Source organism: Bos indicus x Bos taurus, chromosome 15 (genome assembly GCF_003369695.1).
Source record: "Bos indicus x Bos taurus breed Angus x Brahman F1 hybrid chromosome 15, Bos_hybrid_MaternalHap_v2.0, whole genome shotgun sequence".
In the NCBI taxonomy this organism is placed as follows: Eukaryota; Metazoa; Chordata; class Mammalia; order Artiodactyla; family Bovidae; genus Bos; species Bos indicus x Bos taurus.
Window position 1 is genome coordinate 36,515,670 of NC_040090.1, and position 19,461 is coordinate 36,535,130.

The window sequence follows — 19,461 nt, forward strand, 5'->3', positions numbered from 1 at the left end:
TACACTTACACATAGAGTTAACAGTAATCGTTTAAATGTTTTGAGAGGAAGAAATGCATAAAGATCCTATTTTTTCAGCAATTTTGAAAATCTGTATATACAAGTGAATTATTTATAAGACTACATTTCAAAGTTTATCTTGTTATAAAGTTAATTAGTTAAATATATGTAATTATACACATATGAGTTATTAGTTTTGTTTCTTATTGAAAAATTTAAAAGAAATGTGGAAAGTATAATGGTATACAAAATTAGGAACAGATTTACAAGCCTTATGAGAAAGAAACCTGATGACAATTTCGGTGTGTATGGAAACACATTCTTATACGGTAAACTCATGTTAATCTTTGTCAATAATGAAAATTCCAAGACTTGTTAGCCTTGCAACTGTTAGCTTAAGTCCAGACGAGTGCTGTTAAACAGGATATTGATGATCAGTTAATAATTTGTGATTGCTTTAAATTCCCAACTTTTACATTGATCAAGTGAACATGATAATTTCAGTATATTCTATTATTTTGCCTGTGGCCAATCACAAGGAACATGGGAATGAAACAATTTTGTGCACTAAGATTTAATTACTGTGTGTAAAATGTGTCATCTATTATTTTATGAAAGTTAAAGTGTTAGTCACTCAATCATGTCTGACTCTTTGTGATTCCATGGACTGTAGCCTGCCAAGCTCCTCTGTCCATGGAATTTTCAAGACAAGGATACTGCAATGGGTTGCCATTTCCTTTTATGAAGGTGATCTTAATCCATATACTTGTTTGAGTTTCTAATTTGGCTTTTATATCTTCCTTATTTGGGAGTATGCATTTGGTGTATTAGTATAACTTTTCCTTCCAAATATTTTGTGCATTTTCGTTTACTGTTTTCTTTGCAGTCTCTTTTGGTGATTCATATTTATATATTTTATTGCATAAGTCATGTCCAACTTCTTGGTGACCTCATGGACCTAGCCTTCCAGGCTCCTCTGCCCATAGGATCTCCCAGAATACTGAAGTGGTTGTCATTTCCTTCTCCAGGTTTTTTCCCAACTCAGGAATGGAACCCACATCTCCTGCATTAGCAGGCAGGCCCTTTATCACTGAGTCACCGGGGCTAATCATGGAGGTTCATACATATACATACATATATATATATATATATATATATATATATATATAAATATTTTATTACATAAACACTTGCATATAATCAATGTAAAATATGGTCAACATGTAGCATTGTCTAACTGACTGAACTTAATTTCCAAATCTAACATACTTGTTTTGACTGTTGACTTATTTTGTTCCATGCTCCTTTGATTTTTTTTTTTAATCTACTTTGCAGTGGGGACTTCCCTGGTGGTTCAGAAGGTAAAGAGTCTGTCTACACTGCAAGAGACCTGGGTTCAATCCCTGGGTTGGGAAGATTCCCTAGAGAAGGAAATGGCAACCCACTCCAGTATTCTTGCCTTGAAAATCCCATGGACGGAGGAGCTTGGTGCAGGCTACTGTCCATGGGGTCGCAAAGAGTTGGGCATGACTGAGTGACTCACTTTCACTTTTGCAGTGGGGAATATTTTTTTATTTTAGGAATTTAAGTTTTCTGTTGAATTATGAAATAGTATAGTTCTTTCTTCTCATGTTTCCTCTTATACCTTCCAAAAATAATGTTTAAAATACAGTGTAATAGTTCTTAAAGTCTTAAAAAATCTGAATCATTTATTCATTAACGTCTTCATTCACTCAAAAATATTTATTGATATCAAATATGTGCACATTGTCTTCACAGACAATGCAAATATTAACATAAATACATATGTCTAAGCACTCAGATTTTGGCTAAAATCTGGTGAATTCATGTTATTGATACAGTTATAATATTATGATGTGAAATGAGAAATGTATTTCAATCTACTGCCAGATATACACCATAACTACAATGCCTACATCTTTTGCAGTTATATTAAGAAAATTCAAAGGATGGCTCCCTGTCTCCTCTGACAGAGAGCTGAGTATTCTTTTTTCTAATTTTTATTTATTTTTGGGTCTACTGGATCTTCATTGCTACAAGGGTTTTTCTCTAGTTGCGATGAGCAGGGCTGCTCTCTAGATGCAGTGCTCCGGTTTCTCATTGCCTCTTGTTTTCTGAGAGCACAGGCTCTAGAGCACAGGCTCAGCAGTGTGGCACAGAGGCTTAGCTGCTCCACAGCATGTGGGATCTTCCCTGATCAGGGATTGAACCCGTGTCCCCTGCATTGGCAGGTGGTTTCCCTACCACTGAGCCACCATGAAAGTTCACAGCTGAGTATTCTTAAAGAATGTGATGTTTGAAGTTGGATTTGATTGTGGTTGGGCACAAAATAGAATATAATATTGCAAAATTACAAAGCTAAAAATATTGGTGAAAGTGAGTAGAAAAGCAAACGACTACAGAAGAAAGAAAGACACTGATCTAGCAGAATTCTAACCATGCATTAGATGTAACATCATTTGTCTATTCCTCTTTGAGAATTCTCTGGATCTCTTCCAAACTTTTACTTAGTTTCATTTCCACTTATATCTGTACCTCTCTTTTCTCAAAAATGTGGAAGTCCCTGGGTGGATGAGGGGGACCTATGAACCAGGAAGGTCAACAGTGAAGCAAAGAGGACTGTACAGGAGCACACAAAGTAGATCCTACCATGTAATGATATCCACTCATCATCTGAAGTTTCAAATCAGTTTTCCAAAGACTCTTTATTAAGTGTGAATTAATAGTCAAAGAATGTATGACATTTGATAAATAGTTCCAATGTTAATAATAAAAACAATGAAAACTATAAAATAAAATATTGAAATTTAGAGGTTACTAAAATAACATATATGAAGCAGAATAAGTATATTTGCATAAATATGTATCTTCTGTAGTCTACCATTTTTTATTTTGTTATAAGTATAATTGAATATCATCACTTCTTTTGAGATGAGTATATTCATCAGGTGTGTGTATCCTTATTGTTTTTCTGTAGATACTACAATTACCAACCACAGAGTTTTTCAAAATTATATATCCTAATAATACATGCTAAATATTTAAACTATTGAAAGGAAACAAATAAGTAGCAAATATTTAGGAGAAACAGATTATGCAAATCTCAGTTTTTAGATTAAAATGAACAAATGATTAAACTAAAAATATTTGATAGATACAAAGTAATTTAATCGAGTAATTCATTTCAAACAATTTTTCTGAAGCTAAGTTTTAATTATCTGTTTTACTGTTTATAGTATGACTATCCGGAGTGCTCCAAAAACCGAAACTATGTCAAGTAGAGGAAAATTACTGAAAACCAGAAACAGTTGCTTTTACATTATGCTGAGATACCTCAATTATTTTTCTCTCCTTTTGTTACATGATTTCATATAGGTCATTAGCAATTTTGATATCAGTTTACTCACTAAAACAAGTATATGATAAATTACTTAATATATTTTAATTAAAGTGAATAATACTCATGATTATTTCACAAAATCTCATGACCTAGAAAAAAGTTATTATCAATATCATATAATGTAATGTTACCTAAATATCTCTGTACTCAAAAATCTTTATACTCATACTATATATTAATATTAAGTCTCTAATAATCCAACACTTTAGTAAAACCAACTTTAAGATGCCAGGCTGTGAAATTAGAGGGCTTTAATTTTGTCCAAATTCCATAGTCTCCAGGCTGAAGATAGTGACCGAAGTTCCAATTTTCACTAACTTTTTCCCCTCAGTCTTGAGAAGGACAAACCAATATGAACTTCCTTATGGTATGAAGTTTGTATTTTGATTAACTAGTGTTACAAAAGTTCCTGTTTAACTAGAAATATCCAATACATATTAGTGCTGGGATGAGAATAGAAAAGACAATGACTCTGTACCACCACCACCAAGAATATCATGAACCTGAGTAACTTCTTTTTAAACACTGTCAGGGAAATTATTAAGAATAGTAACCTTGCATATTTTTCCTCTTAGTGAAGATGTTCCAGGATCTCAGAGATTCCAACAGTTCAAAGTTCCAGGTCTCTGAGTTCATTCTGTTGGGATTCCCAGGCATTCACAGCTGGCAACACTGGCTATCCCTGCCCCTGGCTCTGCTCTACCTCTTAGCTCTCAGCTCCAACATCCTTATCCTGATCATCATCAGTAAGGAGGCAACACTGCACCAGCCCATGTACCATTTCCTAGGCATCCTGGCCGTGGTAGATATGGGCATGGCTACCAACACCATGCCCAAGATTTTGGCGATCTTGTGGTTCAATGCTAAGTCTATCAGTCTCCCTGAGTGCTTTCTGCAAATGTATGTCATACATACATTTATGCTCATGGAATCAGGCATCTTTGTCTGCATGGCTATAGATAGGTATGTAGCCATTTGTCGACCACTACGCTATCCATCAATAATCAACGAATCTTTTGTGGTCAAAGCCACTGTGTTCATGACACTCAGAAACAGTCTGTCTTCTATCCCTGTGCCTGTGTTGGCTGCTCAGAGACACTACTGCTCAAAAAACCAAATCAAGCACTGTCTGTGTTCTACTCTTGTAGTCGCTAGCCTATCCTGTGATGACAAGAGAATCAACAGTGTCTATCAGTTACTTCTGGCCTGGACACTCATGGGAAGTGACTTGGGTTTGATTATTATATCCTATGTTCTAATTCTTCACTCTGTGCTGAAACTGAACTCAGCAGCAGCTGCATCCAAGGCCTTAAGCACTCACACTTCCCACCTTATCCTAATCCTTTTTTTCTATACAATTCTTATTGTCCTTTCTGTCACCCATGGTGCAACAAAGACAGTTCCCCTCATCCCAGTTCTACTCAGTTTACTTGAAAATGTCATTCCTCCTGCCCTCAACCCCATGGTCTATGCACTCAAGAACAAGGACCTGAGACATGGCTTATATAAGTTCCTTAAGCTGAGAGGATGCTCACCTTTGTAATATCCCCACATATATATCCATTATATCCTCCTAGGGTTGTAGATGTAAGAAGAACTAAGAAACATTGATATTTTTTGGTTGATTTAAGTAGTCTATTGCAACTAATGATGCTTCCAAAAAAGCAGTAAAACTAATATTCAGAACCATGTTTTTCAAGAAATTTCTTTGTTATCCAAAATGATGATGATTCAAAAATCCAAAGGAAAGAGAAGCAGAGTAAATATTTTATTTTCTTACCTAGTTGCCCTGGCTAAAACTTCCAGACGATGTGGTTAAATCATATATCTGCCATTCTATTCTTTTTAATTAGAGCCTTAAAACCATGTACATTTCATATAATTACTGATAAGGTAGCACTTCCTCCTACCATTTGTCTATTGGATTTATGATGTGTCATTATATTTTTTTAAAAGATCAAGGACTTAAAACGACATTTCTCTCAAGAAGATGTACGATTGCCAACAAGCACGTGAAAAGTGCTCAGTATATGCACTTAAGAACAAGGTCAGTCAGGGCTTATATAAGTTTCTTAAGCTGGACAACAAGAGCAATTAATATGGAAAAGGTGCTCATTTTCCAAATATATATCCATCCTATTCTCTAAGATTCTGAAATGGCAAAAGAGATAAGGACACTGATACTGGCAGTTTTTCAGTTAGCATAAGGAATTTGTGGTGAAAAATGAAACTTAAAAAAAAGTACTAAAGCTAATACTTGTAATCTTAGTTGTCAAGAAATATCTTCATTTAAAGCAGAATAACACATTGATTCTCATTACTTCAAGAAATTCAAGAGATGTGCAAGTGGAATATGCATTATTTTTCCAGACAAAGATGAATAGACACAATTAAATCAAATATCTGACAATCCTTTCTATTTAATTAGGGAATTGAATCCAGGTACAATTTATATAGCTTCTGATAGCACAGGATTTACTTCAGCCATCTGTGCATTTGCATCCTAATGCATTTTATATCCTCTTCAGTGGACAAATAACTTGAATAGGTATTTCTCTAAAGAAGATGTACAAGGCCTACAAGCATATGAAAAGATGCTCAACACTATTTTTCATTAAACAAATTCAAATCAAAACTGCAAAAGAGACCACTATTTCCCCTAAAAGGATTTTTTTGTTTTTTGGTAAAATGAAATTAGCAAGTGTTGGTGATTTTAATGTATCGGGATCCTAGTACATTGCATTAGAAATATAAAATCATGCAAGAGCTATGGAAAACAGTTCTGGCAGTTAGAAAGACACATTTGCTGTGTAACTCAAGAATTCAACACTGAAGTGTCTACCTAAAATATTGGAAAGCTTGTATGAAAAAAGAACTTGTACATTCATATTTATAGCAGCACTACTAGAAAAAAGCTAGAAAGAACACTTCATCTATTGAATGTTAAAACTATATATATATATATGTATACAAGGAGTTATTAATCATTCATATAAAATGAAGTACTCATATATATGGTTATGTAAATGCTGTAGAGGATGTGGAAAAAGAGAACTCCCCTGCATTGTTGGTGGGAATATAAACTGGTACAGCCATCATGAGAAACAGTATGGATGCTCTTCAGAAAACTAGAAATAAAATTACCATATTATCCAGCAATCCAATGCCTGGTCATATATCCACATAAAACTCACATCCAAGAAGGTACAGGCACCAATGTGTTCTTAGCAGCACTATTCACAATAGCCAAGACTACTTTACATACTTCTGGGAAACACCCAAAAGAGAACCAATCTAAATGTCCATCAACAGATGTATGGATAAAGGAGATGTGGTACATATATATAGTGGAGTACTCTTCAGCCATAAAAAGAGCAAAACAATATCACTTACAGCAACACAGGTGGACCCAGAGATGGTCATACTGAGTGAAGTCAGTCAGACAGAGAAAGACAAATCATACAATATCACTTACATGTGGAATCTAAAAAAGTGGTTAAAATGAACTTATTTACAAAAGAGAAATAGATTCATAGATACAGAATACAAATGTATGGTTTTCTGGAGAGAGCAAATGGGGGAAAAGATGGAGTGGAGATTGGGTTTAGCTGGGTTTAGCAGATGTAAACTGTTATACATGGAATGAATAAGCAACAAGGTCCTGCTGTATAGCGCAGAGAATTACGTGAAGTACCTATGATAAATAATAATGGGAATGAATATTTTGAAATGTATACATACATATAACTGAATTCCTTTTCCATATAGCAGTAATCAATACAGCTTTATAAATCAACTATACTTCAATCAAAATAAATTAAAATTATATGCTGTTATGGAGATGAAATTTGAAATCATCATCTTAAGTGAAAAAGCGCAACATAAATGGTTATGAATTCTATGATTTCTTTTATATAAGATAATCAGAATAGGTAATCAGAATGCAAATTATTTATTGACAGGAGCTAGAAAACCAGGCCAATGAGTGACTGATTTCCTTTGAGGTAACAAAAATGTTTTGGAACTATATAGTGCTGATATTTGCACAGCCCTGAATTTACTTTTCAAAGAGTAAAATAGTTAATTTAATGGTATGTGAATTTCACCTCAATAAAAAATTATTAAGTAAAAAAACACTGTGCTAAAAGTTTTCTTCTACATATAAACTTGTATCATATTTCTGCAAAATAACATATAAATCTAAGAATGGGAAATCATTAAATAAATTGTATAAATATGTATGATGGACTTTCATTTAGTTATAATTTTTCTGAATAGCCCTGCTGTGAATATCCATTTAAACTTGAAGAACTTTTGTTTTAATATGACATTGTCAAAACTTTTTTTCAAAAATACATATAACAAATGTTTATTAAAAATTTTGACATATATACCTTATCATGTGTGAAATAGATAACTAGCTGGAAACTGCTATATAACATAAGAAGCCCAGCCCTGCCCTCTGTGACAACCAACAGGGGTGAAATGGACAGAGGGGAGGGAGGCTTGAGAGGAAGTGTGTATATATATATATGATAATAAATATATATTAAGAATACATATATAATATATATAAAGAATAATGAATATATAAATAATATATAATAATATAATTATATAATATAATAATATATTAAAATATAATGTTTTATATATATAAAATAATAATTAATTCACATTGGTGTATGCCAGAGACAACCACAACATTGTAAAGCAATTATCCTTGAATAAAAAAAAGAAAAAAAAGTTTATTTGGTAAATGTAATTTCTGAAATTTAAGTGTTGAAATTATCTCTTTCCAAACTTGTTTTATTTTTCCAGTTAATAAAAATATGCAGCATTGATTTATCATCCAACTAAAATGGCACCCCACTCCAGTACTCTTGCTTGGAAAATCCCATGGACGGAGGAGCCTGGTAGGCTGCAGTCTATGGAGTCGCTAAATCGGACACAACTGAGCGACTTCACTTTCACTTTTCACTTTCCTGCACTGCAGAAGGAAATGGCAACCCACTCCAGTGTTCTTGCCTGGAGAATCCCAGGGACGAGGGAGCCTGGTGGGCTGCTGTCTGTGGGATCGCACAGAGTCGGACACGACTGAAGTGACTTAGCAAAGGGTATAAAACTAGAAGCAGTTGTTATGTTTTATTATTAGTTATTGCCATTATATCATCATCATTATTAATCTCAAACTTTGGGCATCTAAATATTCCTCACTTAATATATATGTTTAATAAGTCTGATCTTCTAATGAAGTTCCTCAATGTCATAAATTCATCTTCAATGTCACTTGAAAGAAAAATAAACAAATAAAGGGACATGAGAATATATGTGCTTGAGAGTAAATTAAAAGCTTTCAAAACATTGTAAATATCTTCAGCTGTGTCCTTTGTGACACAGAAAGTAGATAATTCTGTAAATGTTAAAATTAGTAATATTCATTAAACACTACAGTGTTCATTCTACAGCCCCTATATATACTTCTTCACACAAAGCAAACAGATGCATATAGATGCATGTATATGAAATTGTTCTCTTGTTTATGTCTTATCTTATAGATGATAAGCAGAGAGCTGAATGCAATCTGGTTCAGGTGTTTAGGGTATTAGTCAAAAGATATCATGATTAGGCAATATATGTACATGCACAATCTTCAATTCCTTAGTCTTTTGTTATTTATACTATTGAATGTGGAATTTAAAGAAAAGAACTTCCCTGGTGGCTCAGATGGTAAAACAGCTGCCTACAACACGCGAGACCGGGGTTCGATCCCTGGATCAGGAAGATCCCCTGGAGAAGGAAATGGCAACCCACTTTAGTACTCTTGCCTGGAAAATCCCATGGATGGAGGAGTCTCGTAGGCTACAGTCCATGGGGTCGCAGAGAGTCGGACGCGACTGAGCGACTTCACTTTCACTTTTCATAGGTGATAAGAATGTAAACCTTCCATTTTCCTCCTCAGATAGACGTTAGTTTAATTCCCATGAACAGCCTGTGTATCTTTAACGCTGTGCATATGTTCTTGGGCTAAATTGCACACGTTTTTCTTTAAATCCCACATTCAATAGGATAAATAACAAAAGACTAAGGAATTGAGGATTGTGCATGTACATATATTGCAGAATCGTGATATCTTATGACTAATACCCTGAACACCTGAACCAGTTGCATTCAGTTCTCTGCTTTGCTATCCAGAAACTAAGGTACTAAAGACATACGAAAGAGGGAGTAGAAGCAGAATTTTTTATTTATTCTTTAAGCAATAAAAAAAGGTGGAGAGGGTTTTTGGATGCATATTAATTGATTATTATGTTTGCACAACTTCAGCTTTGATTCCATCTACACATTTTGGAGAAAAGATAACAAATAGCATACTTTGGTTAGAAACAGATCATAAAAACTATGCTTTAAGTTTTCAAATTAGAATACTGATAGATGATTAAATTAAGTGTATCTTAGATATAGTATAAATAAATATTACACTCATTGTTTTGTGATTTGATTGATTTTCAATTGACATGCAATTAACCCATTCTAACAAGGATTATTCAGCATTACTATGATTGAAAAAGTTCATAATATATATTTAAAAATTTGTTCACAATTTTCCTCTTCTTATACGTGAAGGTTCTGGGAGTACCAAATCCTCAGTGATGTTATTTAGAGAGATGAAAAAATAAACAAATAAAAGGAAAATAGATGGGTGTGTGAATGATTGAAACATTCTGTAACTCAAGTGCTTTCAGTTTGTCTCCCATAATGTCTTCCGCAGAAAGAAACAATCACTTCGCTTCAGTCGCTTCAGTCGTGTCCGATCTGTGCGAACCCAGAGACGGCAGCCCACCAGGCTCCGCCGTCCCTGGGATTCTCCAGGCAAGAACACTGGAGTGGGTTGCCATTTCCTTCTCCAGTGCATGAAAGTGAAAAGTGAAAGTGAAGTTGCTCAGTCGTGTCCGACTCTAGCGACCCCATGGACTGCAGCCTACCAGGCTTCTCCGTCCATGGGATTTTCCAGGCAAAAGTACTGTACTCTGCAATAAATATTAAAGTCATAATTTTTAATTTAAAATTTTGCATTTATTTTCTTTATTTTCATTCCTTTCTATTTATACATGCTCTCACACAATGCACAAATACACACACACGGAACTATTCACTTATTTACATACCACTGTATGGGTAGTAAGAACCGAAAACTTTGATTACTTTTTAATTTTCCCATAGGAGCAAGCTTGATTCCCACAAGAGCACCTGTGCCTCCAATATTTTGAAATCTTCCCTTGGGATTTGCAACACATATTTTTCTTAAATGCTCATTTCCATAGTACAGATAACAAAGGATTAAAAAGTTGAGAATTGTGTGCATACATGTGTATGTATATTTGTAGAATTGTGATGTTTTTTGACCAGACTCCTGACCATCTGAAACAGATTGCATTCAGCTTATTGTTTCCTCACCAGAAAACAAGGTATTAAAGGGCATATAAAAGTGAGAGTGCAGACAGGATTCTTTTACTTAGTAGGCAGTATAAAGAAGTGGAGAGTTTGGGGATGTATATGAATTGACTGTTAGATTCTCACAACTTGGGGTTTGATTCCAGCGTCCCAGTTGAAGGCAGAAGTGTTGTAAAAGACTGAGCTTTCCTGGAAATGTTTATTTCCTCACAGACTGCAATCCAGTGTAACTTTCCATCATAACTATGAATATCTAGTTATTTTCCTAAACAAATAGGCATCTTTGGTTCTGTTGTAGTGAAAGTCAAGTCTAAATCACTCCCATAACAAGAAGAATGGGAGAATAGCTACACAATGGTCACATTCTTCATCATGGTCACAAAACTCTTTTAACTGCCCTCCTATTCTTCTCAAATGAGAATCTGATTTACATTCTAGAGACACTATTTGTGACTGTTTTTTTTTAATCTATTTTAGATGGCAAATTTAGTTGGAGGAATCCACTGTCATATTGAGAGAACAAACAGTTATAAAATTGAGGACAGTCTAGTAAGGAAATAAATTGATTATCTATGGAAATTGAGAGTGAAATAACTGACAGACTATAAAATATTATATTTGATAAGTTCTGGTATTCATGTATTGATGTTACTATTTATTAATTCTTGTATATTGATTATACTTGCCCACTGACAGCACAGTATGAATCTATTTTCCTTGGAGAACAATTTAGCTTACATTCAAAATCAATGTGAATTTAATTTGGCAAAGGTCTGCTGCCATGTCATTTCAGTCGTGTCCAACTCTGTGCAACCCCAGAGACAGCAGCCCACCAGGCTCCCCCATCCCGGAAAAGGTCTAATTTGTGGTTAATATTTTATTACTTGATATAAGCTTCCATCTTTAAGAGTTTGATAAATTTATAGAAAATAAGATATTCTCACATAACAATAAAGTTAGTTTCATTAATGGACACTAGAACCATAAAAAGAAAAACACAAGAGACATAAATAGGATATTCCATCTCATATTTAAGAATTATATTCTTAAAAATAGGGCACAGGTAATTTTGGAATATTTATATCCTCAATTTCTGTGTATCTATGTTTTCCCTAGCTTTTCTACTTCTATCAATATTATATGAATTCCTAGAATTGAGTTGGTTGATCGAATATATTGAAAGGGACAAATGAGCAGCAATCTTGTTTTTCATCACTTATGACAATTTCATTTTTGCTGGCTAAATATTTTTCAAAAATGTATTTCAAAGTCTAAATTTTTTCCACTCATACAAACATGCATATATCTATGGTGTTTGTGGGCATGTGTTTTATGCATATAAATGTATATGTACATGTATATGTGAATTGTTAGTTTTGCCACTTTTAATAATGCCTGTAAAAGTTATCTGAAAAATATAATGTACACAAAGTAGAATTTCACACACCTGACAGAAAAAAAAAAAACTTGCTGACAATATTGGTAATTAAGGAAACATATTCTTTTATTATCAACATACATTGTTCTTTTGTCTATAACTCAGATTACAAGGTATCTGTTAGCTTTGCAGTTATTATCTTATGTCAACACCAGTGATGATACCTAGAAGATGAAGAATCAACTAATAAGCTGAGATATGGTACACACTGATAACTAAGGATGCAATGAAGAGGTCTCTAGAAGAATACTCAGTAAGTGCTATCAATTGATGAGACTCACTCATAACCTGGAGTTTCAAATCACCTTTCTAAAGATTCTTTATTAAATGTGAATTGGTAGTTAAAATTGACGATTAAGAAACATTTCCAAAATATAAGATAAAAAAAACAAAGCAAGCTATAAAAATAAATCATTAAAACTGTGAAGTTTGAAATAACATTCAGGGAGCAATATAGTACCTTCCCAACCCAGGGATTGAACTCATGTTTCCTCCCATTGTGGGCGGATTCTTTACCAGCTGAATCACAGGGGAAGCCCAAGAGTACTGTAGTAGGTAAACTATCCCTTCCCAGTAGATTTTCCCACCCTAGGACTTGAACTGGGGTCTGCTGCATTGCAGGCAGATTCTTTACCGAATTATCAGGGAAGACTCATACATAGAAAGTGAAGTCGCTCAGTCCTGCCGACTCTTCGTGACCCCATGGACTGTAGCCCACCAGGCTCCTCCATCTGTAGAATTTTCTAGGCAAGAGTACTGGAGTTGGTTGCCATTTCCTTCTCCAGGGGATCTTCCCGACCCAGGGTTGTATATATATCTATGAGTCGGACATGACTGAAGTGACTTAGCATGCAGGCATATAAATACAAGTTATAAATGCATAGCGCTTATGCTAAAGAATCTGCCTGCCAGTTGTGGCAACGCGAGGGACACAAGGGGCATGAGTTTGATCTCTGGGTTAGGAAGATCCCCTGGAGGAGAAAACGGCAACCCACTCCAGTATTCTTGTCTGGAAAATCCCCAAACAGAAAAGTCTGGTGGGCTACAGTCTATGGGGCTGCAAAGAATCAGACATGACTGAGCGACTGAGCACGCGCACGCACACACACACACACGTAAATATAAATACATGTGTATAGTATATTGACAATAAGGAGATAAAAGTAAGATCATAGAAATTCATAATATTAGACAACAAAATATGTGAAGATATTTGGAAGATATAATGAAGGAGCTTTTATGGAAACTGTAGCAAATACATAGAACCTAAAAAAAAAATTAGCAAAAAGTGAGAATACATTCAGAAGAACCAATATCTAACAGAAGTTGTAAAAAGATACAAACAAACAATAAGTTAAGAAGAAATTAATAAAATTCAGTGAAAAAAAATTTCCAAAAGAATAGGTCATAGAGTTCTACTCTCAAAAACTCATTAAGTGCCTTTGCAATAAGACATACACAAGCACACTTACACCCTTATTATCACCATTAAGCTACAAAGCTCAAAAAATGTAAAATGTTTTCAATTAATGTAGGGCCAAAAAACATATGAAGAAATACAAAGGAAAATAATTAACATATAAGGATCAAGAATCAGAATGTTCCTTTAAAATCAACATTGGAAGCTAGGAGACAATAGAGAAATGTCTTGAAGGAAAATAAAGCTAGAATTTTTAATCCAGCAAAATTATAAATATAACAAGCCATATTCAGACATGGATATTCTCAGAAACATGTTTTCCATGCAGTCAGAAATATAGAAATAAGAACAATGAGGTCCACAAATAATGATATGACACAAACAGGAGATGAAGGGGGATTTCTGGATGAGAATCATGCGTCAAAACTAGCAAAGGCTGTATTTCAGAGAAGCAGAAGTACAGAGACTTTCTAGAAATAAACAAATTATAAAGAATTATCTCTGATAGATTGTGTTTAATTGTCAACAATAACAGTAAAAATGTTCTACAGTTCTAAAAATGAGTTAAAATGTCTGAGATATCTATACCAAATACTAAGCCCAATAAAGAAAATTGTCATCAAAAGGAAAAATATTGAACAGAGGAAGAAAATATAATTATCATATGAGGAGACTTAATTAACAATAATCCTATAAAAATGAATAATTTCAACAGCAACAATCATAAAGGAAAAAGGAAGAAAAAGCAAGCTGAACAAACTATTTAGAAATGCAAAGGTCAATTCTGTGGAGGTTTGAAATATAGGAAAGTGAACTTCAGCAATCAAAATGATGGAGCTGAATATTTTTATTTTCATTATTATTATATGGCACTATTTTTTCTAACACACTTTTCTCTGTCAAGGTCAGAGAGGGCTCAGTTTTGGAATTGAACATACAGCAACTCAGACATGTAGGAGTCTCATCTACATAGTGCCTCCACTTAATCAATTATAAAGTGCAGATTAATTTAAAAATACTTCCTGGACTTGTGAGGATTGAGTTACTATTTGTAAAGTTTAGTACAGCAGAAATATAACCCTTTAGAATCAATAACAATAAAAACAACCTTATCTTGTGTCAGGTCATGCGATCAGCAAAGTTTGCCTTAAGAAAACACTCATCAGAATATGTGTATCGCAATTAACATTTAAATAAGATATTCTAACAAAAGATCATTAGAAAGATCTCAATCCAATTGCTTTTAGTTATAAATTTATGAGGATTTAATCTATGTCATTTTTTGTTTCAAAATAATGTGGAAACAATATATGTGACAGAACTTGGGACATAGTGACTGCTAAATAACTGTTGGATGAATTGATAAACTGAACTAACATAGAACACATACTTGGTTTTAACTTATTTAAGTATTCTACTGCATTTAAAAATTTGATCATTTGATATTAAAATGCACATTTCGCTGAAAGAAGTCGAGAGTGAAAGAGAGAGTACAACTAAGATTTTTCTCCTTTTCCACCTCTAACCCTGAAGGATGGAAAACAGAAAACAAAGAAACACACGAAAATCCTACTAGCTGCTTAATGATTATACCAACTTGATCATGATAATTCTGAACCAAACAGACTTGACACCAGCTTCATTCATTCTTACTGGAACCCCAGGACTGGAGGACAGGCATTTCTGGATTTCTTTGCCATTCTGCACAATGTATGTTGTGGCTGTGGTTGGTAATTGTGGACTCCTCTACCTCATTCGATATGAGGATTCCTTGCACAGGTCCATGTATTACTTTTTGGCCATGCTTTCTCTAACTGACCTTGTCATGTGCACTACTACAATTCCTAAAGCCCTCTGCATCTTCTGGTTCCACCTGAAGGAAATCAGCTTTGATGAATGCCTGGTCCAGATGTTCTTCATCTATGCCTTCACAGGGATGGAGTCTGGGGTGCTTATGCTTATGGCCTTAGACTGCTATGTGGCCATCTGCTACCCTCTGCGTTACTCAACTATCCTCACCAATCCTATTATTGCAAAGGCAGGGCTCATCACTTTCCTGAGAGGTGTGTTGCTTGTCATTCCCTTGACTTTCATCATCAAAAGACTACCCTATTGCAGAGGCAATATAATACACCATACCTACTGTGACCACATGGCTGTAGCCAAGTTATCTTGTGGAAATATCAAGATCAATGTCAACTATGGTCAGATGGTTGCCCTCCTGATTGGGGGTTTTGACATCTTGTGCATCTCAGTCTCCTACACAATGATCCTCTGGGCGGTGGTCAGCCTCTCCTCAGCAGAAGCTCGGTGGAAGGCCTTCAGTACCTGCACTGCCCACATCTGTGCTATAGTTTTCTCCTACAGCCCAGCCTTCTTTTGTTTCTTTTCCCACCGCTTTCGGGGTCACAGAATTCCTCCATCATGCCACATCATTGTGGCCAATATTTATTTGCTCTTGCCTCCCACTATGAACCCTATCATCTATGGAGTGAAAACCAAGCAGATACGAGACTGTGTCATAAGGATCCTTTTAGGTTCTAAGGATACTAAATCCCACAGCATATGAAAGGGCTATATATATCAGCTAAGGGAAGAAAAATGAAGGGAAAGAGGAGCAAGGGAAAGAGAAAGGAGGAGGAGAGGGAAGAGAATGCAGGGGACAAAATAGAAGGAAAGGGATACTTCTGTTGGCAATATAGTCAGGGTCTAATAATCCCTTCCTGAGAGCACCATTTTGGCCATGACATAGAAGAGTGTTGACTACTGCATTCCCAGTGTCTCCAGAATCTCAACATTACTGGCATGGCCACCATACTTTCTAAATGTTTTCATCTCCTCACCCTGGGAAGGGCTCGTCTCATCATTAACCAATATCTCCATGAACAAAAACATCAAAGAATGTTGAGACAATTGAGGGATAGAAAATCAGCATCAGTGATTGTCTGATGGAAAGAGATCATCTGCAGCCAGAAGCCACTTTATCCTATATCCAAATAGGGACTGGAATTTCCAGTTTGAAGGCTATTGTTATTTTCCTCTGGAAAATAAATTCTGTATTTTTCTCATCATTATCAAAATTCCTCTATTTTCAAAGTTGTCTTTCTGAGGAAGAACTAGGAAGTATACATGAGGTCGTTAATTTAATGAGGTCAAAGTCTCTGGATTTCTAATTTAGAAATACATTATTCACCTGACAGCATTCTTCTTCTGTGGATCTCAAATAAAACTGCTTCCCCACAGACTGGTGGGATCTGCAGGTCTATTCAAGATGGCCTTCAAAACTACATAGTCTGGAGAGACAATATAATCTGTTAAGCAAATTAAGAAACATAATGATAAATGTCGGAGAAGGCAATGACACCCCCACTCCAGTACTCTTGCCTGGAAAATCCTATGGACGGAGGAGTCTGGTAGGCTGCAGTCCATGGGGTCGCTAGGAGTCAGACACGACTGAGCTACTTCACTTTGACTTTTCACTTTCATGCATTGGAGAAGGAAATGGCAGCCCACTCCAGTGTTCTTGCCTTGAGAATCCCAGGGACGGGGGAGCCTGGTGGGCTGCCGTCTATGGGGTGGCACAGAGTCAGATACGACTGAAGCAACTTAGCAGCAACAGCAATGATAAATGTTATTTTATAAGCACAGGATAAAAGAGGGGAAAAGTACTTATTTAGAGTCTTATTTCCATCTGAGAATGAAATCTACATTCACTTTAAATTTTTCACAAATTAATAATTAGAGGAGAGACAAAATAAAATATTAATTTATATTAATATTACAGAAGTAATATAAATTAAATAGAATAAAGAGAAATTCAATTTTTACTCTGATCCCTCTCTAACCAACTAACAAGAAAACACATTTCTTCCTTTGATTCAATTTATGTGAACTCATTACATTTTATTTAATTTTGCCCAGTTTTCCCCTGCTACTTCCATTTTAAAATTATGCCAAAAAACCACCCCAAGTCCTAAAATAGAATCTTTTCCACTTTCAAGAATAAGACTTCTGTAATGAATTGTCAACATTCACTTTTTCCTCTTTCAAAACAAAGCCAGCTTAGGTATCTTCTTTCCTACCCATCACCTGGAATTACTTTAGTGACTTCACCATTGCCTTCCAGCTTGAATTGAATAGGTTATTCTCCATTCTCATCCAATATTACCTCTCAGAAATATTGAACATAATTCATTCATTCCTGATGCCTACAAATACATTTTTTTTACTTCAGATACATTACAAATTTATTGTTTTCTTCAACTTTCACAATCACCAGTATACAGAGTAGCTTTGGATATCTTGGCCTTGCTCTTTTTTCTCATGGGTCTTTTTTTGTTTGTTTGTTTTTTTAATGTGGACCATTTTAAAGTCTTCATTGAATGTGTTACACTATTTATTTATCTTTTATTTTTTTTTCTTGTCTCCAATGTATGTGGAATCATAGCTTCCTGATTAGGGATCGAATCTGCACCGCCCCCCCACCCCCCTCCATGCTGGAAGGTAAAGTCTTAACCACTGGCTGTCAGGGAAGTCCCTCTTTGCCTTGCTTTTAATGTTAATAAGCTGAAGTCTGAAACTCCTTGTTAAGTATGATACAACTTGGGCTTTTCAGTACATAACTTTTATTTAATCAAAAAGTTTTCCTCTCTTTAAATTTGTTTTTATTATAAATTGACATAGAAATTTATAAAATGATTTTCCATAATTTCTACAAATATTGGATAATTATATGATTTTGATCCTTTTTAAATACTGAAAAGAAATATATAACTTTGCTAAATTAAATCAAAAGTATATCATTGGAATAAACATTCTTTGATTATTTATTTGGTTTTAGAGCACTGTTACTGGTTAACTTTTATTTATAAATTTTAATATAAATTTATGAAGAAACTACATCTATAACTTATTTCTATTGATATATGTTACTTGTACAGTCTGCACTTTTGACCTTATAAGTGCCTTGCAAATAAATTGTACGTCTTTCCTATATCTGGTCATACTTTGTATAATTCAAGAATAAAGAAACTTGTTCTTCTTCAGTAAAGAGAAACAATATAGATCCACTGTCTTTGACAGCATACTTGCTTGTTAGGGGAATGCAGTGGATTGTGTTAGGGGAATGCAGTGGATTGGAGAGATTTGAATAGGAGGTTGATTTCTTTAATAAGTTTTCCTTGCTTATGTTTTAATCCTTTTGTGTTATTTTTTGTTTTCAAATTCATTAGCATATAGTATTTGTAATGTAAACATTATTTTAGGTTGAGTGCATGCTACTCATTTCTAATAATCTTTGAAGGTCTGAATTTGGTTTAATTGTATCTCATTTCTAATTTCCCTTGATCGATTTTTTTACAAGAAATATATCTATTTGCATATTTTAAGTAATTTTTTGTTTTCCTTAATGTATATTTCATAGTTTTTCTTATTTTAATTGCATGAATTTCTGCTCTTGTTTATTGTCTTGTTTTGAGTTTACTCACTTGCTCTTTGTCTGGACTTTTGGATCAAATATTTTCTTTATTATTGCTAATTTGTCTTCTCTTTTGATAGAGGTTATAAAGCTAAAAATAGAAAAAACTTCTTTGGATATATGCTTTAGACATATCATGATATTTTATCATGAAGTTCTTTAAATATTATTAATTTTTATAAATTTTTTTCTCAAGAGTTAGTTAGTTGCATTATATTTTAGACTCTCCTCTAATTCTTCCTTTGTTATTA

General features: G+C 34.4%; 2 protein-coding genes across 2 annotated transcripts; both read left to right on the plus strand.

Annotated features, from left to right (window-relative positions):
• The first annotated feature begins 3,998 nt into the window (after positions 1 to 3,998).
• On the plus strand, positions 3,999 to 4,964 carry LOC113904995 (putative olfactory receptor 56B2). Its single transcript, XM_027562042.1, has one exon. The coding sequence runs from the start codon at positions 4,002 to 4,004 to the stop codon at positions 4,962 to 4,964; it is 963 nt and encodes a 320-aa protein (XP_027417843.1). The 5' UTR covers positions 3,999 to 4,001.
• A 10,373-nt stretch (positions 4,965 to 15,337) lies between these two features.
• LOC113904811 (olfactory receptor 52N4-like) lies at positions 15,338 to 16,303 on the plus strand. The gene has a single exon (XM_027561900.1). The coding sequence runs from the start codon at positions 15,338 to 15,340 to the stop codon at positions 16,301 to 16,303; it is 966 nt and encodes a 321-aa protein (XP_027417701.1).
• The last annotated feature ends 3,158 nt before the right edge of the window (positions 16,304 to 19,461 follow it).

Coding starts and splice junctions, on each gene's coding strand:
- LOC113904811 (XM_027561900.1), top strand. CDS start 15,338: ATGATAATTCTGAACCAAACAGACTTGACACCAGCTTCATTCATTCTT.
- LOC113904995 (XM_027562042.1), top strand. CDS start 4,002: ATGTTCCAGGATCTCAGAGATTCCAACAGTTCAAAGTTCCAGGTCTCT.